The 22,394-nt window shown below is 44.1% G+C and overlaps 1 protein-coding gene and 2 non-coding genes across 8 annotated transcripts; all 3 read right to left on the bottom strand.

The window, feature by feature from the left end:
- Nucleotides 1-342: 342 nt before the first annotated feature.
- On the bottom strand, nucleotides 343-21,097 carry ATG16L1 (autophagy related 16 like 1). 6 transcript variants are annotated; one of them, XM_058843742.1, is made up of 19 exons: nucleotides 20,546-21,097; nucleotides 19,432-19,525; nucleotides 17,113-17,218; nucleotides 15,955-16,028; nucleotides 15,514-15,765; nucleotides 14,610-14,675; nucleotides 12,304-12,390; nucleotides 11,509-11,565; nucleotides 11,264-11,311; nucleotides 10,464-10,566; nucleotides 8,359-8,464; nucleotides 8,169-8,239; nucleotides 6,646-6,717; nucleotides 4,608-4,728; nucleotides 3,725-3,830; nucleotides 3,063-3,212; nucleotides 2,691-2,738; nucleotides 2,222-2,323; nucleotides 343-1,823 (listed from the first exon to the last, which is right to left on the bottom strand). In XM_058843742.1, exons 1-19 carry the CDS (start codon nucleotides 20,658-20,660, stop codon nucleotides 1,730-1,732), a joined length of 1,872 nt encoding a protein of 623 aa, XP_058699725.1. In that variant the 5' UTR covers nucleotides 20,661-21,097; the 3' UTR covers nucleotides 343-1,729. The 6 variants fall into 6 exon arrangements, with proteins under 6 accessions (XP_058699725.1, XP_058699724.1, XP_058699727.1 ...); XM_058843741.1 differs by having other exon boundaries at nucleotides 12,304-12,393; nucleotides 20,546-21,096; XM_058843744.1 differs by lacking the exon at nucleotides 11,264-11,311.
- On the bottom strand, nucleotides 7,559-7,821 carry LOC131581854 (small Cajal body-specific RNA 6). The gene has a single exon (XR_009278173.1). It is a non-coding gene; the product is annotated as a small Cajal body-specific RNA 6 (non-coding RNA).
- Nucleotides 9,984-10,254, bottom strand: LOC131581856 (small Cajal body-specific RNA 6). Its single transcript, XR_009278175.1, has one exon. It is a non-coding gene; the product is annotated as a small Cajal body-specific RNA 6 (non-coding RNA).
- Nucleotides 21,098-22,394: the final 1,297 nt, after the last annotated feature.

Raw genomic sequence — 22,394 nt, 5'->3', positions numbered from 1 at the left:
AGAAAAAGATGCCTATTTTCAGCAGTGTTTGAAATACAGATCCTGGTTTCCTCAGTTCAGTAGTTTATCTAAAACATCCAACAATACATCAACCTTTCAAGGACAGAGACAGAGGCACTTGTTCAACGAGGAAAGACTTCCTTCTGTCTCAAGGCAGGACTGAGACAGGGCAAGCCCAGGCTGCACCTGCAGGACATCCAGCCCTAAGCTAAGAGAATTATCCTTTCTCCCCCTCTACACCAAATCCCACAATTCATCACAAAAATATTTCATGTCCCCCTCTGCACTCATTCCAAACAAGATCTCACACACAGATGCACAAATAAATAAATCAGAGCAGTGTGGGGTTTTAAAAGCAGAACACAGGTTTATTTACAATCAAGTTCTTATGGGCAGCTGAATAAATAACAACTTTGCCCCATATACTCTAATTCCCCTCTGCAGGAAGTGTCTGAATGAAAGGCTGGGTTAGAGGGAGCCTGTCAGAGCAGCTCGCCCAACCCAGCCCCTCCAAAGAACACACTTCCATAGTAAAACACTATCGGGAAAGAAGAAAATAAAGTGCAAATAAAAAAGGCAATAAAACGCTGGTGGCTTGTCTTGAGGCCCAGATGATGTGGAAAGGTTTGGCTGGATAAAGATATGCCAGGTAGCTCACACTCAGTCACATCATGGTTTGGGGTGCCAGAACAGGGACAGAGCTAAGACACCACTCCGTACCACAGAGGGCTCCAGCGCAAATGGGAATATTGCACGTGTGCTCAAGAATGGGGCAAGTGGCCTGGAATTGCCAGCACCAAAACAATGGATTTGGGATTTGATGCCACTGCTCCCCTGTGTACTGAGAGCCGCCAGGACAGGACGGATGAACAGAAAAAGGGACCAAACATCTGTATTCCAGGACTGAAGTCACAGGATTACTACATTCCTCATCACTGCAGCACAACTTTTACAACCTCAACAAGCCCAGGTCTCTCCTCACACCCAGTAACCAAACTGTCTGTGGTATAAAAAGATTAAAAATCTCCTATTCTGTGATGCCCAAGTTGTTAAAGGGCATTTCAACACAAGGGTGCAGAAGTCCTGAAGAACAGACCGTTGTCTCAAGAACTGATAAACAGAGTACAAATGACAGTGCTGGAGAGCCTGTGCCAGGATCAGAACAGATCCAAACTGAGTTGATGACTCAAAGACAGAGCTGTCAGAGCCATGGAGACTCTTTTTAAAAGCTGTTCCAACACTTCAAACTACCTAGGATGTGTCCCAGGATCTTCTCACCCCGTGCCTGAACTAGGCCACCAGAACAGAACACAGGAGACAGGACATGCTTTAAGTCAGCATACACAATGACTTCCTTCCAAAGTTTCCACCTCAGAAGTGCTGTAGATACATTTGTGTGACAGGATATTTGGCACAGCTGTCTGGTGAGGAATCCCGCTAGTATCATCAGCTCCACGTGGTGCATAGATACTGCAAGTAAAGGCATGACTAAGTAGCATTCTCCATCTACAACAGCTAATCCCATTCTGAGTCCGAGTGCCACAGTGCAGTTATGGCCGTGAGAAGTCTCTGACTCAGGCTCCTTTCTCCATTGCTTTAGAACTTCCCTCTGGAAAGCAAAGCCCATGTGCTTGTCAGTATCCTGACTCTGGATGGATCTGGGCTCGGGTCTCCAAGCTGTGCAGCCATGGACCAGCACCACCACACACAGCCTTTCACTCTCCGTCAGTCAAAACTCAGACCACAGCACAGCCTTGTTTCCTTTGTCCACAGTGACCACATGGGCACCCGCTGGGGACCACGTGACTGCATTGATAGAAGAACTGAAAGGGAAGGCAAGAGTAAGTTCACAAGAAAGCTGAATTCCACAACAGCACTTAGCATTGGAATGAATTACTATAATACTCTTATTACCAATTTAAAAAAACCCACATTTTCTCATATCTCAAGAGACTTGGGCTTTTAGTAAGTCTGAGGGAGGTACAATTTCTTCAAAATGTATTGAATGCACTTTATTAGAATCATATCTCAGTTTAACAAGATAATAACAACAAATCTAATATAATTCAATCTAGAGAATACTGCCATGAATCCACAAAGACTTTGCATATTAATAATTCTCACATGCCAATAAAAGTTGTGCAACTCCAACTTTTTGATAGCTCAGTAAGATCCACAACCCAGATCCCCACCCTAGGCTGCATGTCCCCATTTCCCTCACCTGTGATGCTTTGCAAGCGTCCTCTCCAATTTCCCGGTAAGCACATTCCAAATGTAGAGGGCCCCATCAGCTGAGCCAGCAGCCACATAGTTACCATCAGGGCTGTGAGATCAGACCAGGTGTGGAGGGCAAAGAACAATTTTCAAGTCAGCAATTTTCAGCACACATCATCATTCCACCCACAACTTCCTAAGCAAGCAACTTCACATTAAACATTCCTTTAGGAGATTTGTGCTGTCATCTGCTAATACTAAGAGGTGAAAGCACTTTGAAATCAGAGCATTTCCAAGACATTGGATCAATATTTACAGATACACTCTGGCTTGACCAAGAGGTAACCTTGGACAAATTACAAACTCTGCCCCAGTTTTTCTAGCTGTAATTGGGGACCAGTGCAGCCAAGCATCAGGAATCACTCCATTTAGCTGGGGAAAGGTTCATCGGGTATCTTGTTTATGTCTGACCTTACCTGAACACAACTCTTGTCCAGTCAGAGCCACATTTGAATCCCTGGGCACTGGAAAGATAGAATCGGGTAACTGTTAACTCATTTATATACTAAAGGAAATGTTAAGGATTTCAGCATGGTTCAGAATAAACTCCAGCACCCCTTTATCCCAATTCATGTTGGGATACACCCTCCTCATACACCCTCCTCTCAATGCCACCCTAAGAAATTCTGTGCTGTTTCTAGACATTCTAGAGAACTTTGCCATGTAGAAAAAAAACCATGAGGAGACTGCTCTCTTCAACAGAGGTCCTGAAAACCACTCCAGCACTGAGGGTAGCCCACAATAGAAGGTCCTGAAATTCACAGTGTTCTTGTGAAGAATACACTCACCTGAACGTCTGCTTGACAGCACTGACCCGCAGATCAATGATCTTGAGTAGATCATCACGGGAACAGGTCAGAAGCTCTGTTCGCTCTGGATTCAGGTCCAGAGCCGTGATTCTTCCAAGCAACTCCAGTTCTTTTACTATGCTTTCAGTCCTAAAGACAGAAAGAGGGAAAAAAGGAGGGGAAAAAAAAAAAAAAGGGAAGGAAAAAGAAAGCAGTGAACTAGGGTCCAGAAGCCAAACGAGTGCATCAAAACTTTTACTCATCCCAGTGGAAGAGCTAGATCCCACCCTGTGGATAGCATTTCCAGCAAACAGTTAAGACACTACTTTCCTCACAACCTCATCCTAGAACAGCACTAATATTTACCAGCACAAAAATATTTACCAGCAAGGAGGCTGTCTTTTCAGAAAAAAAATTGGCATCCCCCCACAGAAAAACCCAAAATAATAAAAGACAACAACAAAAAAAACCCAGCCCCAACCAAACCTATAATACCAAACAGCATAAAAGTAGGAACAAAAGTATCCTTAATGGCCCTTTGCCGTGTTTTTAACAGCCTCCCCAGCTGCCAAGCTCAGGAAGAAGAGCTCCCTACTTCAGATTAACCTAACAGCAAACCTATAACCACTCCTACACTGTAAGCTCTCCTACAATGGTTTTACCTGATGTCCCAGAAACGAATTTTCTTATCAAAATGTCCACTCATTACACACTGCTCAGTGCACACGATGTCATTGCAGCTAGATCCTGCAAAAACTGTTTTTATACCTAAAAAGGAGAAACCAATGGTGACACACTTAAATTCACATTGTCCAAACTGATGAAAACTGAGACAGAAAACAATCCTTAAATGCCCCCCCATACAGTGGTCACACAGAGCAGTGCCCAAGGAGCGGCACAGGGTAAACTATCTTAAAATAATCCCAATTAAGTCTTCAACCTCTCTGCCCTTCTCAATCTCCTTTGCTGGGACTTTAAATGTTCCTATGACAGCTGCTTCATTTCCACTTCATATTTATCTATGTTTGCAATTCAGGTATCAAGGTAACCTTGAATCTCAAATGCTCTCTCAGTGCAAGCAGGTTTAAGAGCCCGCAGTAGGAGAAAAACCAAGGAAATAAGGTATTTCTCTGGAAGAAAAGCCTGGATCCTAGCAATTCCTTCATTTGAGAGGTTGAAATTTTTGGCATGTTTCCAAGAAACACTTCCATCCACCTCAGGGTTAAAAACTTGGCCTGGCTCCAAGTTTTTAGTGGGAGACTAAAATACCCATCCCCAGACTGGTAAACAAAGAACAATCCCAAAAACAGCTGCTCTCAGTGTAATAGCATTAACAGGGCTTCCTGCACACACAGGATTTCTCATTCCAGGTAACAGGCAGAAAGAATTCAGTTACTTAAAGAGTAACAGAAAATGGGATGACTGATAGCTTTTTCTATTTTTATACTGGCAAAAAGATTCAATAATTGATCTGACACCAGACTGCCATGAGCATTCAGCAGAAGCACAAAACATGGATGAAAGGCAGAAGTTATGATTCCTTACAAACTTTGCTGCGGAGATCCCAGAGCTTGAGGGTCCGGTCGTGACTTCCCGAAACAATACGTGCATTGTCCAGCAAGAATTTGGCTGACAGAACTTTACCACTGTGACCTGTCAGGGTGTGCTGGGGACAGGAGATTGACAGGGTGAAACTGAGTAATTCCACTTGCTCAAATTGTAAGTTGCATGTCTCCTACATTGCTTGGCAGAAAAAACATCTATTACCGTTAAACAGAAATCACCATTGAGTAGGACTGTTAACTATCAGAGTCCAGCCTGGAGCTGGGAAACACAAGTCATCTTTTGCTGCAGTTTCTCCAGTTACTCAGGAACCTGCCAGCTCCCTCCTTAACACTGCACACCTACATTTCATGGACAGATGGCAACTGCAACACAGCCTTGCAGGACAAACCAATGACAAGGGGTTAAAGCATGCTGAAAATGGAAATTGTGCCTTTCTGCTTTCATGGAGCCTCCCTGAAGGACACAATAGGGTATTGAGTCTCAACTGTTATTACTTCTTAAAGCCTGAAAGCTGAGACAACCAGGAATTTCAGAAAAACTCCCTACAGCAGCTTCTCTAAGCGCAGAGGGAGGCTCTCTGGGGCTGAGAACATGAACCACATTCACTTAGAATTGCTGAACATTTACATACTAAATCACAAAACAGTGAATTACTAAAGTAAGAGTTATGAAAAACAAGACAAATCTTTGCAGATAGTTAGATTTTTTTTAAAAATACTCAACGGAGTATCAAATTACACAAAGAAATCTGGGCTTGGGGAAACACAAAATAAAAGCCTTTAAGAATGGAAAGAAATGGGAGCTAAGTTTGGGAAAAAATCCCCAACCTGATACACAAAACATCATCCCAAAAAGACCACCTTGCCTTAAGAAAGGAACACAAACTCCAACAAGGAGGATCTATCTCCCTTCCACTCTGCATCTCTCCTTGCCCTTGCTGCACAAACATCACATACAGGTATCCACATTTAGGCAGGGAATTTTGGCAAAGTTTACAGTGATTTCAGCTTTACTACCTTCTGCTTATGTGCAAGCCATGCAAAGTCCACTGTACTCACACTTGAAACGCAGAGCACTATTTCATCTCAGCAAACAATGAACCCACTCCAGGAAGATTATGTGAATGTTGGCAGGTGTAACTAACTTTTTGCAGTGAGTAATCTATGTCTGCTAAACTTGTATTCACTACAATTCACATTCAGTAGGAGGTTTTGCAGCCAATGAGAAGGTGCAAAAGAATCGATCACTTTCCTGAGACTTGACATCTCCACACTGAGAACTACACAATGAATTACAGTGCATCTATTGGTTATTACCAACATTTAAATGTCTGAAGATCTGAACATCAAAATAGCATCTTATGAAAATAAAAAGTTGAGAAAAATGACAATTAAAAAAAGCTCTGGGAAAGCTGTAGAACTTTTCTTTTGGTCTATCAAAGGATTATTTTCAAATCAGGGACAAGTGTTAGAGAAGAATATGAGTACAAAGTATTTAGGAGGAAAGGAAGAACCTTCTAAAAGACATTGAGGATGATGTCCAACATGTTGAGGCTTGCTGTCTTGGACAGCCAGGCAGAGGGCTCCTTTTCAAGAATTCTGCTCCTCACTTAAAACAAAAGTTCTGCTTTGTCCTCTACAAAGCCCTTTTCAGCAGCTTGTTCTTGGCAAGAGGCTGAAACATCGAGGTGGCTCTCCATAAACCATAAAAGGCATTTAAAGTTCCCCAGAGCAGTACACGAAAGTGTACACACACTTTATGTGGCAAGGCTTTTCTAGAGCAGGGTTGTACTGGGAAAAATACACAATAACTGGAGCTTCCTGCAACGCTGTGTGGAGATCAACACTGTATTTTAGGTCTTGCTGTGAAGACCTTCAAGAGATTAAGAACCTCTCAACAAAAAGAACTATTAAAAGCATCTGTAAATGCCCAACTTAAATTGCCATGTCCCCATTAGACAAAACTGTGAATACAAGACAGAAACAAACTGCGCACTGTTTTGCCTCACAAGACTCACCCGTAATCGATTGTCATCAACTGTCCAGATTCTGCTGGCAAAGTCATTTGAAGCTGCTAAGAGGTAAGAACCCTGTGAACACAAGATTCCTTTAAAATTCCTTCTGCTAGTCGATATGCAAACCAAATTAAAGTATTTTCAATAAACCATTAAAACTATATTAGTACTATTTTGTCAAAGGAAAATAGGAATAACACCAAAACCACAGTAGCAAATGCCAGTATGTAAACCTAATGTAACCCTTCCCAAAGTGCTGTGACACCTGCTTCTCACCAAAATGAGGGTTTGTAGAATCATGGCTATAGATTATAACAAGAATAATGTATACCAATTATAACAATAACCAGACCAGAAAAAGGACATTCATCTTTCTCTTTAGCTGCAGTGAGAAAATGTGTTCTAGTTTACCCTTATCTGTTGTAGAGTTGTTTTCCTCTTTTTTCTTTTTTTTCCAGAGGAAAAAAGCCCTGCATCATATACCCCCGCTGCTTAAAAGGTCTCAAAGTGGAATTAGCCTGATTCTTACTACTTTCATTAAAATTCTAGCATTTTAAGCTAAGATTTCAAAAATGAAATGTGCCTGAGGAGAGAGAAATCTACTTGTTTATGACTTTAGGCTTAGGGCTCCCACAAATCACCCATGATGGAGAATGGTCACCACAAAATTTATGCTTGCATTCCTGTCCATCACAAAAGACTTTCCTGTATCTTTGTAATCCTTTGGCATCTCACCCAGGCAACTCTCACTGCAAATGTGTTCACGCAACTTGCCAAACCTTAGGACTAGCTTCTCCTGCAGATTAACAGCACATCTCTAATGAGCTGGTCAGTGTCCATAAGAAGGATCCTCTTGTGTGTGTATCATAATTCAGCACAAATGGCAGAAATTATATCAGCTTTGTTCTGTGGAAGAGGTCTCAGCAGGAAAGTCAGATCATATGTCCAGTTAGACCAATCCAAGACCCCAAACTCCTTCAATCAGTATTGTTGGATGCTGATCCCAGTCATGTCTCCGCTGCTCCAGGTGAACATGAGCTGAGTGCATCTCACACTGTCAGCAAACACTCTGCCAGCCACACCATTGCTGTGCTGTGGCTGCGGAGAAACTGCTGGGAGAAGAGGGCATGGAACTGCAAGTCTTGGGATAATCAGACCTTTTACTATTCATCACAGACCTCAGTAAACTACTTATGGAAAAAAAACTTCACAGAAATAAAGCCTCAGTGTATTTGCTTCTTCTGTGCTGTTATGCCAACTTCAGTGGAAAGCTAATTTCTTACTTTAAACAAAAATCCGTAACAGCCAACATCTGAGCTGCATTTCATCATCTGAATTGTAAAGCAAGGATCAGAATTAGACTGCATCTCATCAAATAAAGATATTTTGTACAATTTTAACTACTTTCATGTTTTAACCCATTTCTTAGGTAACTTTTCAATTAGAATGGAAATGATAGTAGAGAACAATATAATTCCATCAATTTATTCCCAATTATGAACAGTGCATATTGCACAGATACTTACAGCACTATCAAATTCTATGCTTGTAATCCCAGCATTACTACCAGAGAGGGAACCTTTGGGCTCACACCTATCTGCACAGAGAAAGATGAACAAAAACTTGAGCAATGGATTAGAACAGAAGCTGACACAAAGTGACCCATAATATGAGTTTATTTAGCATCCCACCATTCCCCAAAGCAGAAAGGTTTACCTCCCAAGACTTCCCAAAGCTTAACCCTCCGGTCCATGCCTCCTGTTGCTAGTAACCGGGAGCCAGGGCTGAACTGCACCGCATTCACCTCCCCATCATGTGCATCCTGAGGAGGGGAAGGAACAGAACAGCCACCCAAAAGAGAATTAGCACACACCCATAACCCACAGATCAGAAAGCTACAGAACTTAAAAGGTTACACGGAATCACAGCTGTGCATCTTTCAGCAGTACATAGGAAATAAAGCCACAAACTCTGCTGTGGCTGGTGGTGCACAGACAGCAAAAAGGCTGATCTTTATCTGAAGAAAAAACAAAGGCACATCAATAAAAACAGCAGCAAGGACTCAGCAGCGCTAACAAACTACCAAAAGCGATACGGTGCTTCCTAAGCTTAGGCTCTTAAGTCACGAGAGGGGAAAAAACCCAAAATGAGAGGACAGGATAAGAAACAGTAACAGATGATGTGCTGTAGAAGGAAAGTAACTTTACATTCCTCCATCTAGAGACGGCCATGGAAAATGATCCAATCAGTTCATGCAACTATGGAACAATCAAGTCAGGATTGAATTAAGCAGGTCTGCTAGGAAACAGCACAGCAGATGCACTGCATTCACTGGGTGTGTTGATGATTATGCAGTGCAAGTGTGACAGCACCTGCTTGCAGAGGACTTGGGCTTAAGCTGTGCCATCTCTGCAGATGCACTGACCCCCCAGCACCTCTACTTCTCACAGCTTAATGTTCTGAATTCTTGAACTTTTAAAACCTATGAGAATTTTAAGATTAATTCTTTTTTTTTTTCCTCTATTCATTTCACAGCTTTATACTACTTACCCAGACAGTATTACCATCACAATCTTAATAATTTTTAAAGTATTTTCAGTAATTGCTCTTTCAAAATCAGCTTTTCTGGAAACTTGTATTTTTACAGAACTTGTTGCTTGAATGTGGTCTCTCAGCTCATATTTAAGGCTAACCACACTTCAAATCTGATCTTTCTGCAAATACAGAGGAGCCATTCACAACAAAACTGGTGAAAGGCCTTGCCTAGAAGCTATGCCTGGGAATGATTCCTGAAGTGACTACCTTTTCCACCTCCTACTTGCTTCTCCAAAGGTAAGCCCGGCCTGCTCTCTGCCAGTCTGCATACCTGCCAAACCTGTCACAGAGTCCTAGCATTAATTCCTGGAATGCCCTGCCAGACCTAGACATGTCTTGACTCTCAACCTGGGCTCAAAACACTGGAACTAAAGCCTAGCACCTCCTCCCCTGATGCTCCCTACTCCAGCCAGCTCCAGCTGCCATTTCAGTCATGACCTTATTCTCACTTGAGGTAACATTGCTACTCCCTTCACCCACAACTTCCACTACGAATATGGTAAGAGGGCAGGCGAGAATACACATGCTTCCCTGCTGCGGTGAGCCACACTGATAATCTGAATGAAGAAAATAAGTCATTTAATATCCATGAAAAATCCACATCCAGCTCTGGAGTGCCCAAGAAAGCTCCAGAAGCATGTTCAAACAAGCAGCTGCATTACAGGACAACTTGCTCTCAGTCACAAGACAATACCCTGCACAGAAAATTAAGTTTGGCTTTGTGAGGCCAAAGTACACATAAAGGAGGTCTCAGCTTGAAAACCTTTGATCATGCACAGCAAATGAGGACACCCCATCACCCTGAGCTCCTCTTCACCAGATATGTTGGATTACATTTGGTGCCACAACTCCCTTTACTGTGGAGAACTGGAACTGAATTAATCCCAAACTGTCAGCAATCTCTTCCTCAATCACAGCTCTACTATGGCATGATAGAATAGGGACTGCTGGGAGCCAAGGGGGCAATGGGGTGGAATTTCCCTGTGCCCTCAGAAAACTTCTTTGTCATCATTGACCTCAGTAAGATAGACATCGAGCACGCTGGCTCTGAGAAACATTTAGGATAAGAATTTATTAGAATGAATGCTTCTACCAAACCGAGAATTCCTTCCTGTTCAGCAGTGCTAATAGAAAGGGTCTCAGGATGTAAGTTCCCACGTAGAGGACTCTCTTCCTCCAAAACCAGAACAAAGAATGGCAGAGCAAAGAATTCCTTCTGTACTCACAAAGACACATATGGCAGTAGTGGGCACTCTCACTTCTTTACTGGCACCTGGATGTGGCTCTGCATTATCCTGGGGTGCAGGGAATGAGGACATAGAACGCCTCCTGAGATGAGACAAAGCAGAGACATTTTAAAATGAGAAATGAACATTGTTTCTCTCGAGTTCATCCTTATCTGTAACTGTCAATTAACTACTCTGTACAGAAAGTAAAAAATGAGGGAAGGTGCTTTTAATGTCTTTTTTTTATCCCACCTTTCAAAAATTACATTTGTTATGTAACACTGTAGTCACTTGTGGCCTTAGATATTTCACAGTCCACCACATAAGTTACCTTAACTGATTACTGACCTGATTTTGGAGCAGTTTTAATGTTTTCAATAGGAAGAGAAACATGGGACTGGCAGCAGCTGCATCTTTGTATCTAGGAAGACTTAATACCATTTCAGCACTACATACCACGCAGCAAAATGCTCTGTTCCAAAGTTTGGGCTGCTCCATTTAAGCAAAGACATCCACCTACTGCAGAGCTGAGCTTAGAAGGACCGGCTCCGCTCTGGATACTAAGCACAGGACCCAATGACTTATTTTAAATAACCCTACTAAAGGAGCAAAGTGCAGTGGAAAGTAAGAGCAAACCCCATGTATTCTCTCCACAAACAGGGGCTCATTGCCTCTCTCACTGTAGATGGTTCCTAACCAGTTATCAACTGCAGAATCTAATCAGCACAAAGCAGCTGGGTTCCATGTTACTTCAATGGAATACAATCACATGCTGGACTAAGAGCGGATAACATTTTCACCTGGCAGTATCAGAAGACTGATGTCCCAAAAGGGGAGACTCAGACAGACTGGAGGGAAAGGTCAGAGGTCAGCACACGGCAAGATGGAAGAAACAGGAAGTTGAGGAGAACAAAAAAGAAAAAAAAAAAAGACAGAAGCTAGAAGGAAGACTGAAAATATTTGTTTGCATTCCCTGCATCACCAAGATTTTGGTGTACATTGAAACCAATAAACAAAACAAGGAGGTGAAAGTTTTCTAACCTACCCAAAGATATTAGTGATAGAGTCCAGAAGGCCTCCAGCTGGCTGGGAGAGTCGCTTACTGAAGGAGGGGAGGACAGGTTTAAACCTTGTGAATAGCTTCTCCACATAAAGATCAATACAAACACATTTCATAGCAACATGTCTGGAAAGATTCCCTCCCCTCAGACCCAGCCCAGAGACAGAGAGCACCAAGACAGGCATCAGTGCAAAAGTCATCAGTAACTACAACTAGGAACACATTTTGTGGGTGAAATTTCCTCATGCCCCTCAACCTCGCCCTGTGAATTGCTGGGTTTAGATAGAACAGTCTGCCAAGTCTGAAGTTTCAATCAAATTAATCCATGATCTTTCATAACTACCTCTTACTTTCCACTCACTGCTATTTTAGAGAAAGAACAAGATGCATTTAATCTAGGTGAAGATTATTTTCAGCATTTCAGATAAACCCAGCTATTTCCAAAGTCATATTGATATCTTGTAGAGTAATTGAGGCATAAAACAACAGGCATTGTAATAGCCATGTTATTAACTAGTTTTTAAACATTTGTTTTAAAGATTAAACTAAGATTTTTCAGGCACTAGGGTAACTTAGTTAAAACAGCAAAGGAAAACCAGCACATCTAAAGCATGGCAACAGAGAACACAGCACATGAGTTTCCTACTGCTCTGGTAGTAGCACTAAACTGTTTCACCTAAAGGCAACTAGAAACCTAAGTTACATTCCCAGCACTCATCCAGCTCTACTATGCCCCTTGTCCTTCCTCAGTGACATGACAACAATCTCTTGGTCACAAACCTGGACGTCCGGCTGACAGCTCGCACTGGAGAGGTTTCCTCAGCTGTGTCAGAGGTTTCATCTGCAAGCACTTCGATATCATCATCCCTGCTGAAGTGAGAGAAAACACCTCCTTTTCAATCAGCCACTGACAGCATGAACTGACAGGATGGCACTGTTCCAGGGCCTGTCAGTGTCCATGCCCAATGCAACACAGGTTTATAACAACAACAATGCAACACACATTGGTATCTGGTTATCTGGTACATCCAGATAACAAATTCTGACGCAACTGCCACTGCCAGAGATGTAACTCAACACACTGTGTCTGAAAACAGATACAGACAGCAACTAAATTTCATTTTTTCTTTCCAGCTGCCAATTCCACTTCACTGACAGCAGGGCTGGATTTCCACATCCCTGTTTCTGCCTTCAGACCTCCTTTTCAGATTCTCTTTACTACAGGCACTAACTACACACAGCATTATAACAACCTACCACACTTGAGCAAGGCTAAACTACAGGGTGAATGATATTTGCTGGAACAGTTACAGAACAACAAAAACATGAGTTCCTGACACACCAAGTATAGGTGATATCAGTACCTTTTTTGGTGTTTCAAAACAAGCAAGTGTTAAAAAAAGCACAAGAGGCTGACTAAATTTTCCTGCTTCACCTACACCAGACACCCTGATACTTCTTACACTGTTGTACTTCAGGTGCTGCACCACTAAGTGTGAGAGCTGTTTTTGTTTACTCCATTAAAGAGTTGGTGGTGAACTGAACACAAGTGTGAGGCTCCAACCCATGTACAATAAATTAACCCTGCTAAATTACTCAGCTAATGCTGAAGATTTTCCCCCATTAGTCACCATAGACTCTGACAGTCTATTATTTTTATCTTCAGTGATGATTTTTCCTCCACTGCTGATTTTGCAGGACACACTATTTTTAAACACATTTTACTAACTTAATGTTATTTGACTGAAGAGAATTTTAAGTTCAGTATTTAAATAATCATTTTGTGCCATTAGATAACACTCAGCTGCAAAAGCATCTAAAAGGATTAAACCATTTGTAATCCCTTATTTCACTTTCAACTCTAAGATTTTGGAGGAGAGTATACATGAAAAGACAGTGGAAAATATATTCACTGATTGAATGTATCAGGCTGGTGTTTCAATAAAATACTATCAAATTCTGCCAATATTTGGTTTTAAAAATCTAAAAAAAAATCTAAAGTTTCTGCTATTAAAACTATGTGTAGCTAAAGAACTTTCCATGTTTAGTTATATTTTTAAGTAAATACAAACAGCCCTGAAATGGTGCAGTTTTTCCCTTCAGTAAGCAGCACATTTACACAACACAAACCCTCTCAAATTATAAAATCATGAAGAAATCAAAGCCATCTCTGAAGCAGAGTTTAAATAGTATACAGAAGCAATTGTGCTGTAGGGTGTCTCATACTCCCTTTCCACCTGCCCTTCCTCCCTCTTCCAGCCTTTCATACAGCACCCCCCTTCCAGAGGGATGCACTGCTTCTGTCCTTCACAAGGGCTTGCAGCACAGCACTCGATGTGACTCTGTGATGTGAGCATAAAGAGAAAAGATCTCCAGAAAAAGCCTGCAGGCTGCTCTGGCACCACTCAGCAGGGCTCAGGGAGAGCATCAGATCCAGCTGTTCTGGACTGGGCAAACACAGACACCCTGATCAGCCCAGCTCAGTGCACCCACAGCTCCTACTGCCCACTTCAGCCACCTGATCCAACAGCACCCAGAGCCAAACACAGCAGGGCAAGAACAAGGCACCAGAGGGATTCTCTTCAGCTTACCAGGTAAAGTACTCCACTGTTTTTCCCTGAAACGACAAATCCCTGCCAGTATGGAAGCCATGTATTTTCACCCAGCTTAATTCACTCAGTACCTGCTCCTACAGGAAATCCTTGAGCATGTTTGTAGTCTAACATTTTAAAATCTAGGCATCTCCACAGTAATTGTTTCATGACTGCACTATTTCATGAAAAACTATCTTAAAGATCAAAGGTACATACCTCAGCATAAAAACAGTTCTTATAACAACATCTATTGACCATATGAACCATTCCTGGGACTTTCTGTCCAAGCATCTATTTTCAGTCCTAAAAGAGCTCCTTCTTCTGCAAGTTGAGGCAGAGAGAGTTACAGCACATTTCTGACTTTACATGAGAAGTTCAAACACTCCTCTACATCACCCAATTCAGGAATATCAAAGATACCATTTATCATGCATCTGCATAAACCTGAGGCATAAACTGATGAAAGAGACTCTATAAATCAAGACTGCTTACGGTTCAACAGGCAAGGGCTCTTTGGCAGCTTCTGCCAGCTCCTTCTGCAGCCTGGCCTGGCGTCTCCTAAAAAAGAGAACTCAAGGTTATTAAAAAATAAAAACAACATTTCCTTAATCCCATTCCAAAGGCTACCCTGCACAGTTTTGATGGGCTTCATAAAATTAAAAAAAAATCAGTCCCCTGCTCTAATTTTATCCCACCTTTTAAGACACTCTGAGCAGGAGAGGCAGTTTTCTTACTGTGAGTAGCAAAGGACAAGATCCCTCCAGTAAGGCCATTTATGATCCATATGAATATGCATTACCTTGGAGGGCAAGAATGTGCCAAATTAACGATTATGTTAGTGAAGCTAATACAAAACTGCCAGCTACTGTAAGACTTGTAATATAGGTCAGTCTCCAGGTACCATTAGCTGGCAAGTAAGCTGAAACAATTCAGAAGAAAAATTACTTTGCATGGAAAAACAGCCATACAAACTACTTTTGCAGTAAGTTTTACATAGCTCAGTCTCATGGCAGATGCTCATTCTAGAGGAATGCAAAAAACACTGGAGCTAGTCAGGTCAAAAAAGGATAAAACTAGGAGCAGTATAAGATGCAACATGAACAAGAGAAGTCCAAACCTAACACTAGCAAAACCCCACAGTTTCTTTCTGATTTATGATCTTCAGCACACAATTATATGTTGCCAAAGAAACAAAAGAATATGTTTTATTCATTTAAAAGACAGAAATGTTTTCATGAAGTGTCAGTCTCTGTTGGCTGGAAAAAGAAAGTTCTGGACTCTCACTGTTATGTGCAAGAACAGAGATTTCAGAGGTCAAAACTAAATCTGGTTTTATCCTATGCACTCATAATCGAAAAATGTATCAGTTTTATCAAACAGAGGTCATGTATCTCACCTTGAATCCTTTTCATTTTCTGCATTCAACCGATTGGCTTCTTGTGCTTTCTCTGCCATCCAACGTGAGACCAGCTCCTGGTTGTCTTCAGTAGTTTTCCTTAACTTCTCCTCCAAGGCATTGAAGGTGATCTGGAGAGCATCATATTCATCTTTCAGTGTCTGATTAGCTCGCTCAAGATCCTGCAGTTTGCTACGCAATTCCTGGCACTCTGTTTCCAGTTCAGAAATCTTTTGCAAATACTCTGCAATCCTGGAATGGCAACAAAACATAAAAAACCATGAGGACCTCCTTTGGGACCTGTGCCATCTTCCTTGTGTTGTTTGCACAATGCCTCACAAAGGCATTTTTAGCCCTGGGCTAAGACTCCTAGAGAATATTATAACTGCAATAAAGAACTCCATCAGAAGTATGGTCACAGACAAAACAGTTCTTACTCACTTGGCTTCGTTCATCTGCATCTCTTTGTCCTTCTGCTGCATTTGGTTGTTCAGATCGATTACAGACTGGGCCAGCTGGGGAGAGGAGAAAATTGCATTACAAACTGCAGGGATGTCAGTGGATAACGCACTTAGCACCCTTCAGTGCAAGCACAGACTAATCTAGCATTAAAAGCATGGATCACACATTTCAGACCTTTTTTACCTCAGCTTTCTATGCAGATCTGCTACCCAGGTCATTAACTCTGAGAATCCACTTTCAAAAATGAATTGTCAAAAAGCTGCTGTCCTTTGATGTCTCACTCTGTTCCCTCAAAAAGTTTCATTAATAGTCAGATCTAACAGAATCTATACTGGAAGAAATTTTAGTACTGGAAAAATCAATACAGAAACTAAAAACTCTCAAGTAAGTAAACAACAAATGAGTACTGATAACCAAGAAACAAATAATCCTGTTATGGCCATAATAGCCATTCATTCTCATACTGTGAACACAGGTGCCACCAAAAGTTTTCTCACAGAGAAAGTTGCTGGTGGAGGGCCTGCAGAGCACAGGGGACAGAGAGGCAGAGGCTGATGCTGCTGAGCTGCAGCTGCCAGCTCCTAGCTTACCCAGGGGCACAGCCTCAGCTGCCCAGAAAGAAGGCAGACTGATTTTTGGGAGGAGTGCCTGCCTGTGTAAGTGGTTTTAGGACACCAGGTTGGGAGTAAAGAAAATACTGTGAGTGCCCTGACCACTTGGTGCACACCTTGGATAGAAAACCATCTCCTCTTTAGAAAGTTCGGAATTGTTGACACTGGAGCTTCTTCACACCTCCAGTGTGAAGAATTTTTTCCAGTTATTAGTGGTCATATACAGCTGTGCAGCCCAGATCAGTTCCCCCCTCCCCTAATATAACTAAAAACCTATTAGTGAAGCAGAAAATTCAGCACTTAAAAATCATGCTGTGCTGACAATGTAAGTGCTCATCTCCTGGTGACAGTATTACAGACCAGCCCATCTCTGGTTGATTTTAGTCATCAAGAATTGGGGAAGTTAAAAAAAAACCCTCTAGATGAAAGGACAAAAAAAATTATGATTAATGAGCCTGGTATAATCATGGTCAGGTTCCCAAAAGGCCACATATGGACCACAGAGAACATAATAAGACTTTCCAACCTCTCCACGTTTCTTGTGCAGCTCAGTCAGCTCCTCTTGGTGCTTTATCTTCAGCTGGGCCAGTTCCTGCAGCTGAGCGTCGTTCCACGTGCTATCATGTCCTGGGCTGCAATTGGACAAAGAAGAAGAAATGTCCCAAACTAGAATCCAGCTGTTTCTCTGCCTTTACCAGGGTCCAGACACTGCCTCCCTTGGATGCTCTGTACACCAGGGACATAGGTGATTTGTAATAAACCAAGCCACAGTTGGCTTTCTACACCATGCACTCTACACCAGCCAAAAGGCCATCACACAGTAATGGAAAGTTACATCTTCTGAGGACCAGATTGACTTTTTGTACATTTCTAAACTAGAATTCAAACTCCAACGGAAGATGACTACCCTTTGTTTAAATTTGCATGAAGACAACTCAGTCTTAGAAGTACACTCTCTAAATTCTGGAACAATTACAAATATTTTACCACCCTGATTTGTTCTGGAGGGAGCTGGTGGACCTTGAAGATGCAAGATGTCTGGAGAGGGTACAGAACCAAAAGCCAGGAAACCAATGGAGTATTCCCAGGCCCTTGAGTTTACAGTCCCAGGTGTGACAAGTCACTTCTCCATTGGTCTGATTATACTCTTTTTGTGTGTAAGTTTTGAGGTGGTTACTAATTGTGTTTTTCAACACTATTACTGTGAGATAATCTTGAATTTTTATATATCAGAATATTTATATCAGCCTCTGCCTGAAACAACTATAGAGTGTATAGAGTGTAACATTTATCAGTCATGTCTCTGAAAGCAGAGACAGGAACAGAGCTTTTTTAAAAGCATACACACACACACATACTCTGAGCACATTATCACCTATATTTTGAATTACAGCTTTTTTAAAAAAATCATAATTTTATCTTCAACACCGTTATATCAGACAAACAGAACAAGGAAATTACATCCCTTTCTCCAGTCATTTTGTGTTGTAATAGTCCAGGGGGAAACAAATAATCCATCCAAATGCCTCACAGTGATATCAGTAACTTAATGCTCTTCTCAATAAACAACCAACCAACCCCTCACTGAACCAATGCTGCACTAACTCCATTAAAAAAAAAGTGTGCAAATAGACAGGAAGCCAAGTCCTGTGGTAATATCCAACACATCCCATAACTCCAGCCAAGCAAACCTCTATAGCCAGAACTAGATACTACTCCCTGGCCTTGAGGGAAGTAAAAAAACTTTCCCTCAGCTATCTAGGATTAGAAAAATAATTCTGTTTCAAAAACTTGTCATATATTAAGCATAATATCAGACTTCAGCTGAGTATTTACTTTCAGATGCTGCTTCTGTGCCTTTCTTCTCATTCACATTTAGTCCAGCCTCATCTCTTAGACCTGGCATTCAGACAGAACACAATTCCTGTAAACTGAAATGGTTCAAGACAACTGAAGCCATCAGAAAGCTTTTGGGAACTTTCACATGGTTATTAACTCCAGCCTGCTGGAGTTTTGCCTGCAATTCCTGTAAACCCAGCAGCTCCTCCTTCTCTGCCATATCGATTTGTTTTGTATCCCAGATGGACATGCTCATACAGTTTCCTGCTGTAAGTTTTGGTTTCAGGGCAGAGCAAAAAGAATCTCAACAGAGGAAGCAATTCTTACAAAAGAAGGAATTCTGAGCTCTTTGTCCCTGCCTTCTCTTCAGGTACACTGAGGGCAGAGCCAGCCAGCTCTGTGGAACAGACAGGCTGTCCAAGGGACACTTCTGGCACATGGGTTTGCTGTGCAGTCAAACACCAGCAGAACCAGCAGCACAACCCCTGCCTTCAGCACCAGAGTGCTACTCCCAGGTTAGAGAGGAAGCTTCCCAAGAAATCCTACTAAAAAGCAGGCACAAAACACCTTCCTTTTGGCATCTGGTGCTTACTTAGGATTGACACTTCACAATCATGATTTATTTCTGTTCTCCCCTTTCATGTGATGACACAGACTGAAAGACACTAGCCATTAAATCATCCATGTTCATTAGGAAGAGCAGGTAAACACTGTAAGCATTACAAGGCAAACAGACTAGGAGCAGCACCTCACTGTGGCCCACCTCTATTCCATGGGTTTTCCCAAACTTGGCTAGACCTTTCTGTGCTACATATTTTAAACATACTGTAACTTTACCACAGGCTTAGACATAGCTGTAAGTTACATTTAGTCCAACAGAATTTCAGTTTGCTGTGTGCCAAGTCACTGTGTGGATCCTGGAGCTGTTTGTGTGAGGCATCAAACAGTGGTTTAGGTTACAAGGTGCACAACAGACAGCTGCTGACTAAAAAGGAGTGTCACATACCTGATCTCATGTCTGCTCTGCATGTCATATTTTTCTGCTTGAAGCTTATCAGCCAGCACTGCATGAAGGTCTGACTTCTCCAGTAGCTTGTTATCTGCAGAGGCAAAAAGTGCACTTCAGACAACCAGAAAGAAAATCCAGATTCCCATCTTCTGCCTAGATGACTAGTTGTGATCTAGTCCCTTTAATTACTCTGACACAGCCAAATGCTAAATGAGCCTCCACCACATCAGTGTGTTCTTCTTCCTCTTTGATCTCAAGAGGTTAAGGCACCATCCACCTACAACCCCAGGAACTCCTCATTAATCCAGATGCTGTGTGGGACTGGTCTCATGAAAGCTTAATAGAGACAGGGACTACTCAGATGCATTGCAATCTGCTAAAATTGAGAGAATTCAAAGTTCAGACTCTTCACAGGTCCTCAAAGGACAGCAAGCAGAAGAACAGGCCTGGCAGAGAGGCCAAACCGAGCTCTGCCATTTGCTTTCCCCCACAGTTTATGGGACCCCCCCTTCAATCCTGACACAGCTGAGGCAGGAGAGGGGCGGGCAGGAAAACCCTAAACAGAGAGTGCTGGCCCCTGGATAGCTCCAAATTTTACAAAAGACCATGAGCAGGGTCAATAGCACCATTGTTCTCAATTCCATAAGCAACTGGGCGGGAATTGTGCAGACAATTCAGACATTCAATCACTGCCCAGAGCACAAAGCGCTTCAGCCTCTGAGGGAACTGAAACAACTACTTATTTTTCTCGATAATGCAGAAATTCCAGCTTTCCTGTTATTACAGACACGTCCCAAACAGTCCCGTGAAAACGGCTCGGGCAAGGCCAGGGACCCTGAGCCACCAGGGCTTTCCCACTTTTGAGGAAGAGGAATCCCAGAATGATTCGGGCCGGAAGGGAGCACAGTGGGTCACCAGATCCCACCTCCCTGCTCGAGCAGGGTAATCTCATAGCACACGGCACCGGAGAGAATCTAGTTCTGGAATATCCCCAGAGAGGAAGACTCCACACCCTCCCCACTGAGCAGAGTCTCCCTGCAGATACTGATGGGCATCGGTGAGGGAGAAGATACAAGCCACTTCGGCCGCGCCCCCGCCGGGCCCCGCTTACACTGGGCGATGATCTCCTCGAAAGCCTGGCGCTGCAACCGGTCCCGCCGCCGCAGCTCCTCCGCGATGTGCCGCTTCCAGGGGGGGAAGCCGGCAGCGCGCAGCCCCGACGCCATCTCCGCGGCAGGCTGGGGAGGAGCGGGCCGGGGCGGGCGGAGCGGGAGGCACGGGGGGCAGGGAGGCGGCAGGAGCGCGGGGAGGCGGCGAAAGCCCCCTCAGAGCCAGGCCCGGGCCCGCGGCCGCGCCCCCACACCCGCCATGGCGCCGCGCTACGTCAGGGGCCCTCGCGTCTGTGCGGCGCTCCGCGACCGCGACAGAGGCTGCCCCGCCGCTGCCTGACGCCGTCCGCCCGCCTCCGGCGCTGCCGACCCCAGCACCGGTGTCCCTAAGCTTGAAAACGCCGCGCGAGATCGCGCTGCAAACGCAGAGGCGGGGTCAGCCTCAGGCGGAAGAACAGGCACTTTCTGAGGCGAGGAGGTCCCGCGCCGCGCCATTTTGTGTCCGCAATGCAGGCGCCATCTTGAGAGTGGCGCTACCGCCATGTTAAGAGTGGTCCTGCTGCCACGTTGAGTGTGGTCCTGTCGCCATCTTGGGAGCGTCTGAGCCGCCATCTTGAGAGTGGCAAACCCGCCATGTTGAGGCCCCGGCCGCCCCACAGCAGCGCATGCGCGCAGGCCGCCGGCTGCGGGGAGCGATGGCAGCGCCGTGCGGGGCGGGGCCGGGCCCAGCGTCCCGCCACACGGGCAGAGCTTTCCGCGGTGACACCGCGCCCAGCTCAGCGTCCCCGCAGGGCTGGCGGCGCTGTGCCGTGCTGTTCACCGGCGACACTGGTGAAGCTTTGGTAAGGTTATAGGCTGGTGCCCGCGTGGCAACGGGACTGTGCGGCCTCGGCAGCTACCGTCACATCTCTGTGATGTGATTTAACAGCCTGCCACTGTTAAAGATGGGTGCTGCTGTGAGTGAACATTAAACATTTAGTAAGGGCTCCGCAGAGAGCAGAGGGAGTGTTGTACTGCCCTACGTAAAGATGGCACACAGTGCCATTTGTTGAGTGCTCTTTGTGCTCTTTTCCCGTCCCTGTACAAGGCACCGCGGCTTCCCTCATGGCTTCCTGGGAATCCTGGAATAATGCGATGGGTCAGGCTCGAGGGCCCACAGTGGCTCGTTTGGCCCCCCCCACCCCGTGCTCCAGCAGGGCCATCCCAGAGCACAGGGCATAGGATTGTATCCGGAGGACTCTGGACTATCCCCTGTGAGAACAGTCCACACAGTCTCTGGGCAATCTCTTCAGGGCTGGGGCACTGCCCTGGGAAGAAGTTCTGGCTCCTGTGCAGGGGGAATTTCTTGGGATCAGTTCCTGCCCGTTCTGCTGATGCCATTGCTGGGCCCCCCGGAGCAGAGCCTGGGCTCTGCTCGGAGCCCTCCCTGCAGACAGGGACACCCAGGGATGAGGGCCCCTCTCGAAGCTGAACAGCCCCAGCTGAGCCTTCAAGGAGGGTGGTGGTGAAATGAAATGGAGCTTGAGGCTTTCTAGGAAAAACTACTTAATGTGGAACAGGGCAGAAGCTACTGTGCAACCCTCCCTGCACTCCCACCTCTTGGCCAGCCTCACGAAGAAGCTACTCGCTCCATTGCTTTACTTTCACCTGCTTAATGAGAGGAAAGATGTGTGCCAATGTCTTTATAAACAATTGGATGGGTGAAGGTATGGCTGTTAACGTATTTGAAATGGATCTGCATGTCTCTGCTGACTTTGGGAGGCGGGTTCCTAACCCGCAGGCAGCTTGGCTCCTGAAACAGGCAAGGGTCTGCACAAGGCAGAACTTCTGAACTTTGGGGTAAAATGACAG

This window comes from Poecile atricapillus, chromosome 8, assembly GCF_030490865.1.
Source record: "Poecile atricapillus isolate bPoeAtr1 chromosome 8, bPoeAtr1.hap1, whole genome shotgun sequence".
Taxonomy (NCBI): domain Eukaryota; kingdom Metazoa; phylum Chordata; class Aves; order Passeriformes; family Paridae; genus Poecile; species Poecile atricapillus.
This window is presented reverse-complemented; position numbering and strand designations above follow the sequence as displayed.

Coding starts and splice junctions, on each gene's coding strand:
- ATG16L1 (XM_058843741.1), bottom strand. CDS start 20,660: ATGGCGTCGGGGCTGCGCGCTGCCGGCTTCCCCCCCTGGAAGCGGCAC. Junction 11,312..11,508: donor TCTATCACTAATATCTTTGG/GTAGGTTAGAAA, acceptor CTTTCCCTCCAG/TCTGTCTGAGTCTCCCCTTT. Junction 10,567..11,263: donor CAGTCTTCTGATACTGCCAG/GTGAAAATGTTA, acceptor GTCTCATCTCAG/GAGGCGTTCTATGTCCTCAT.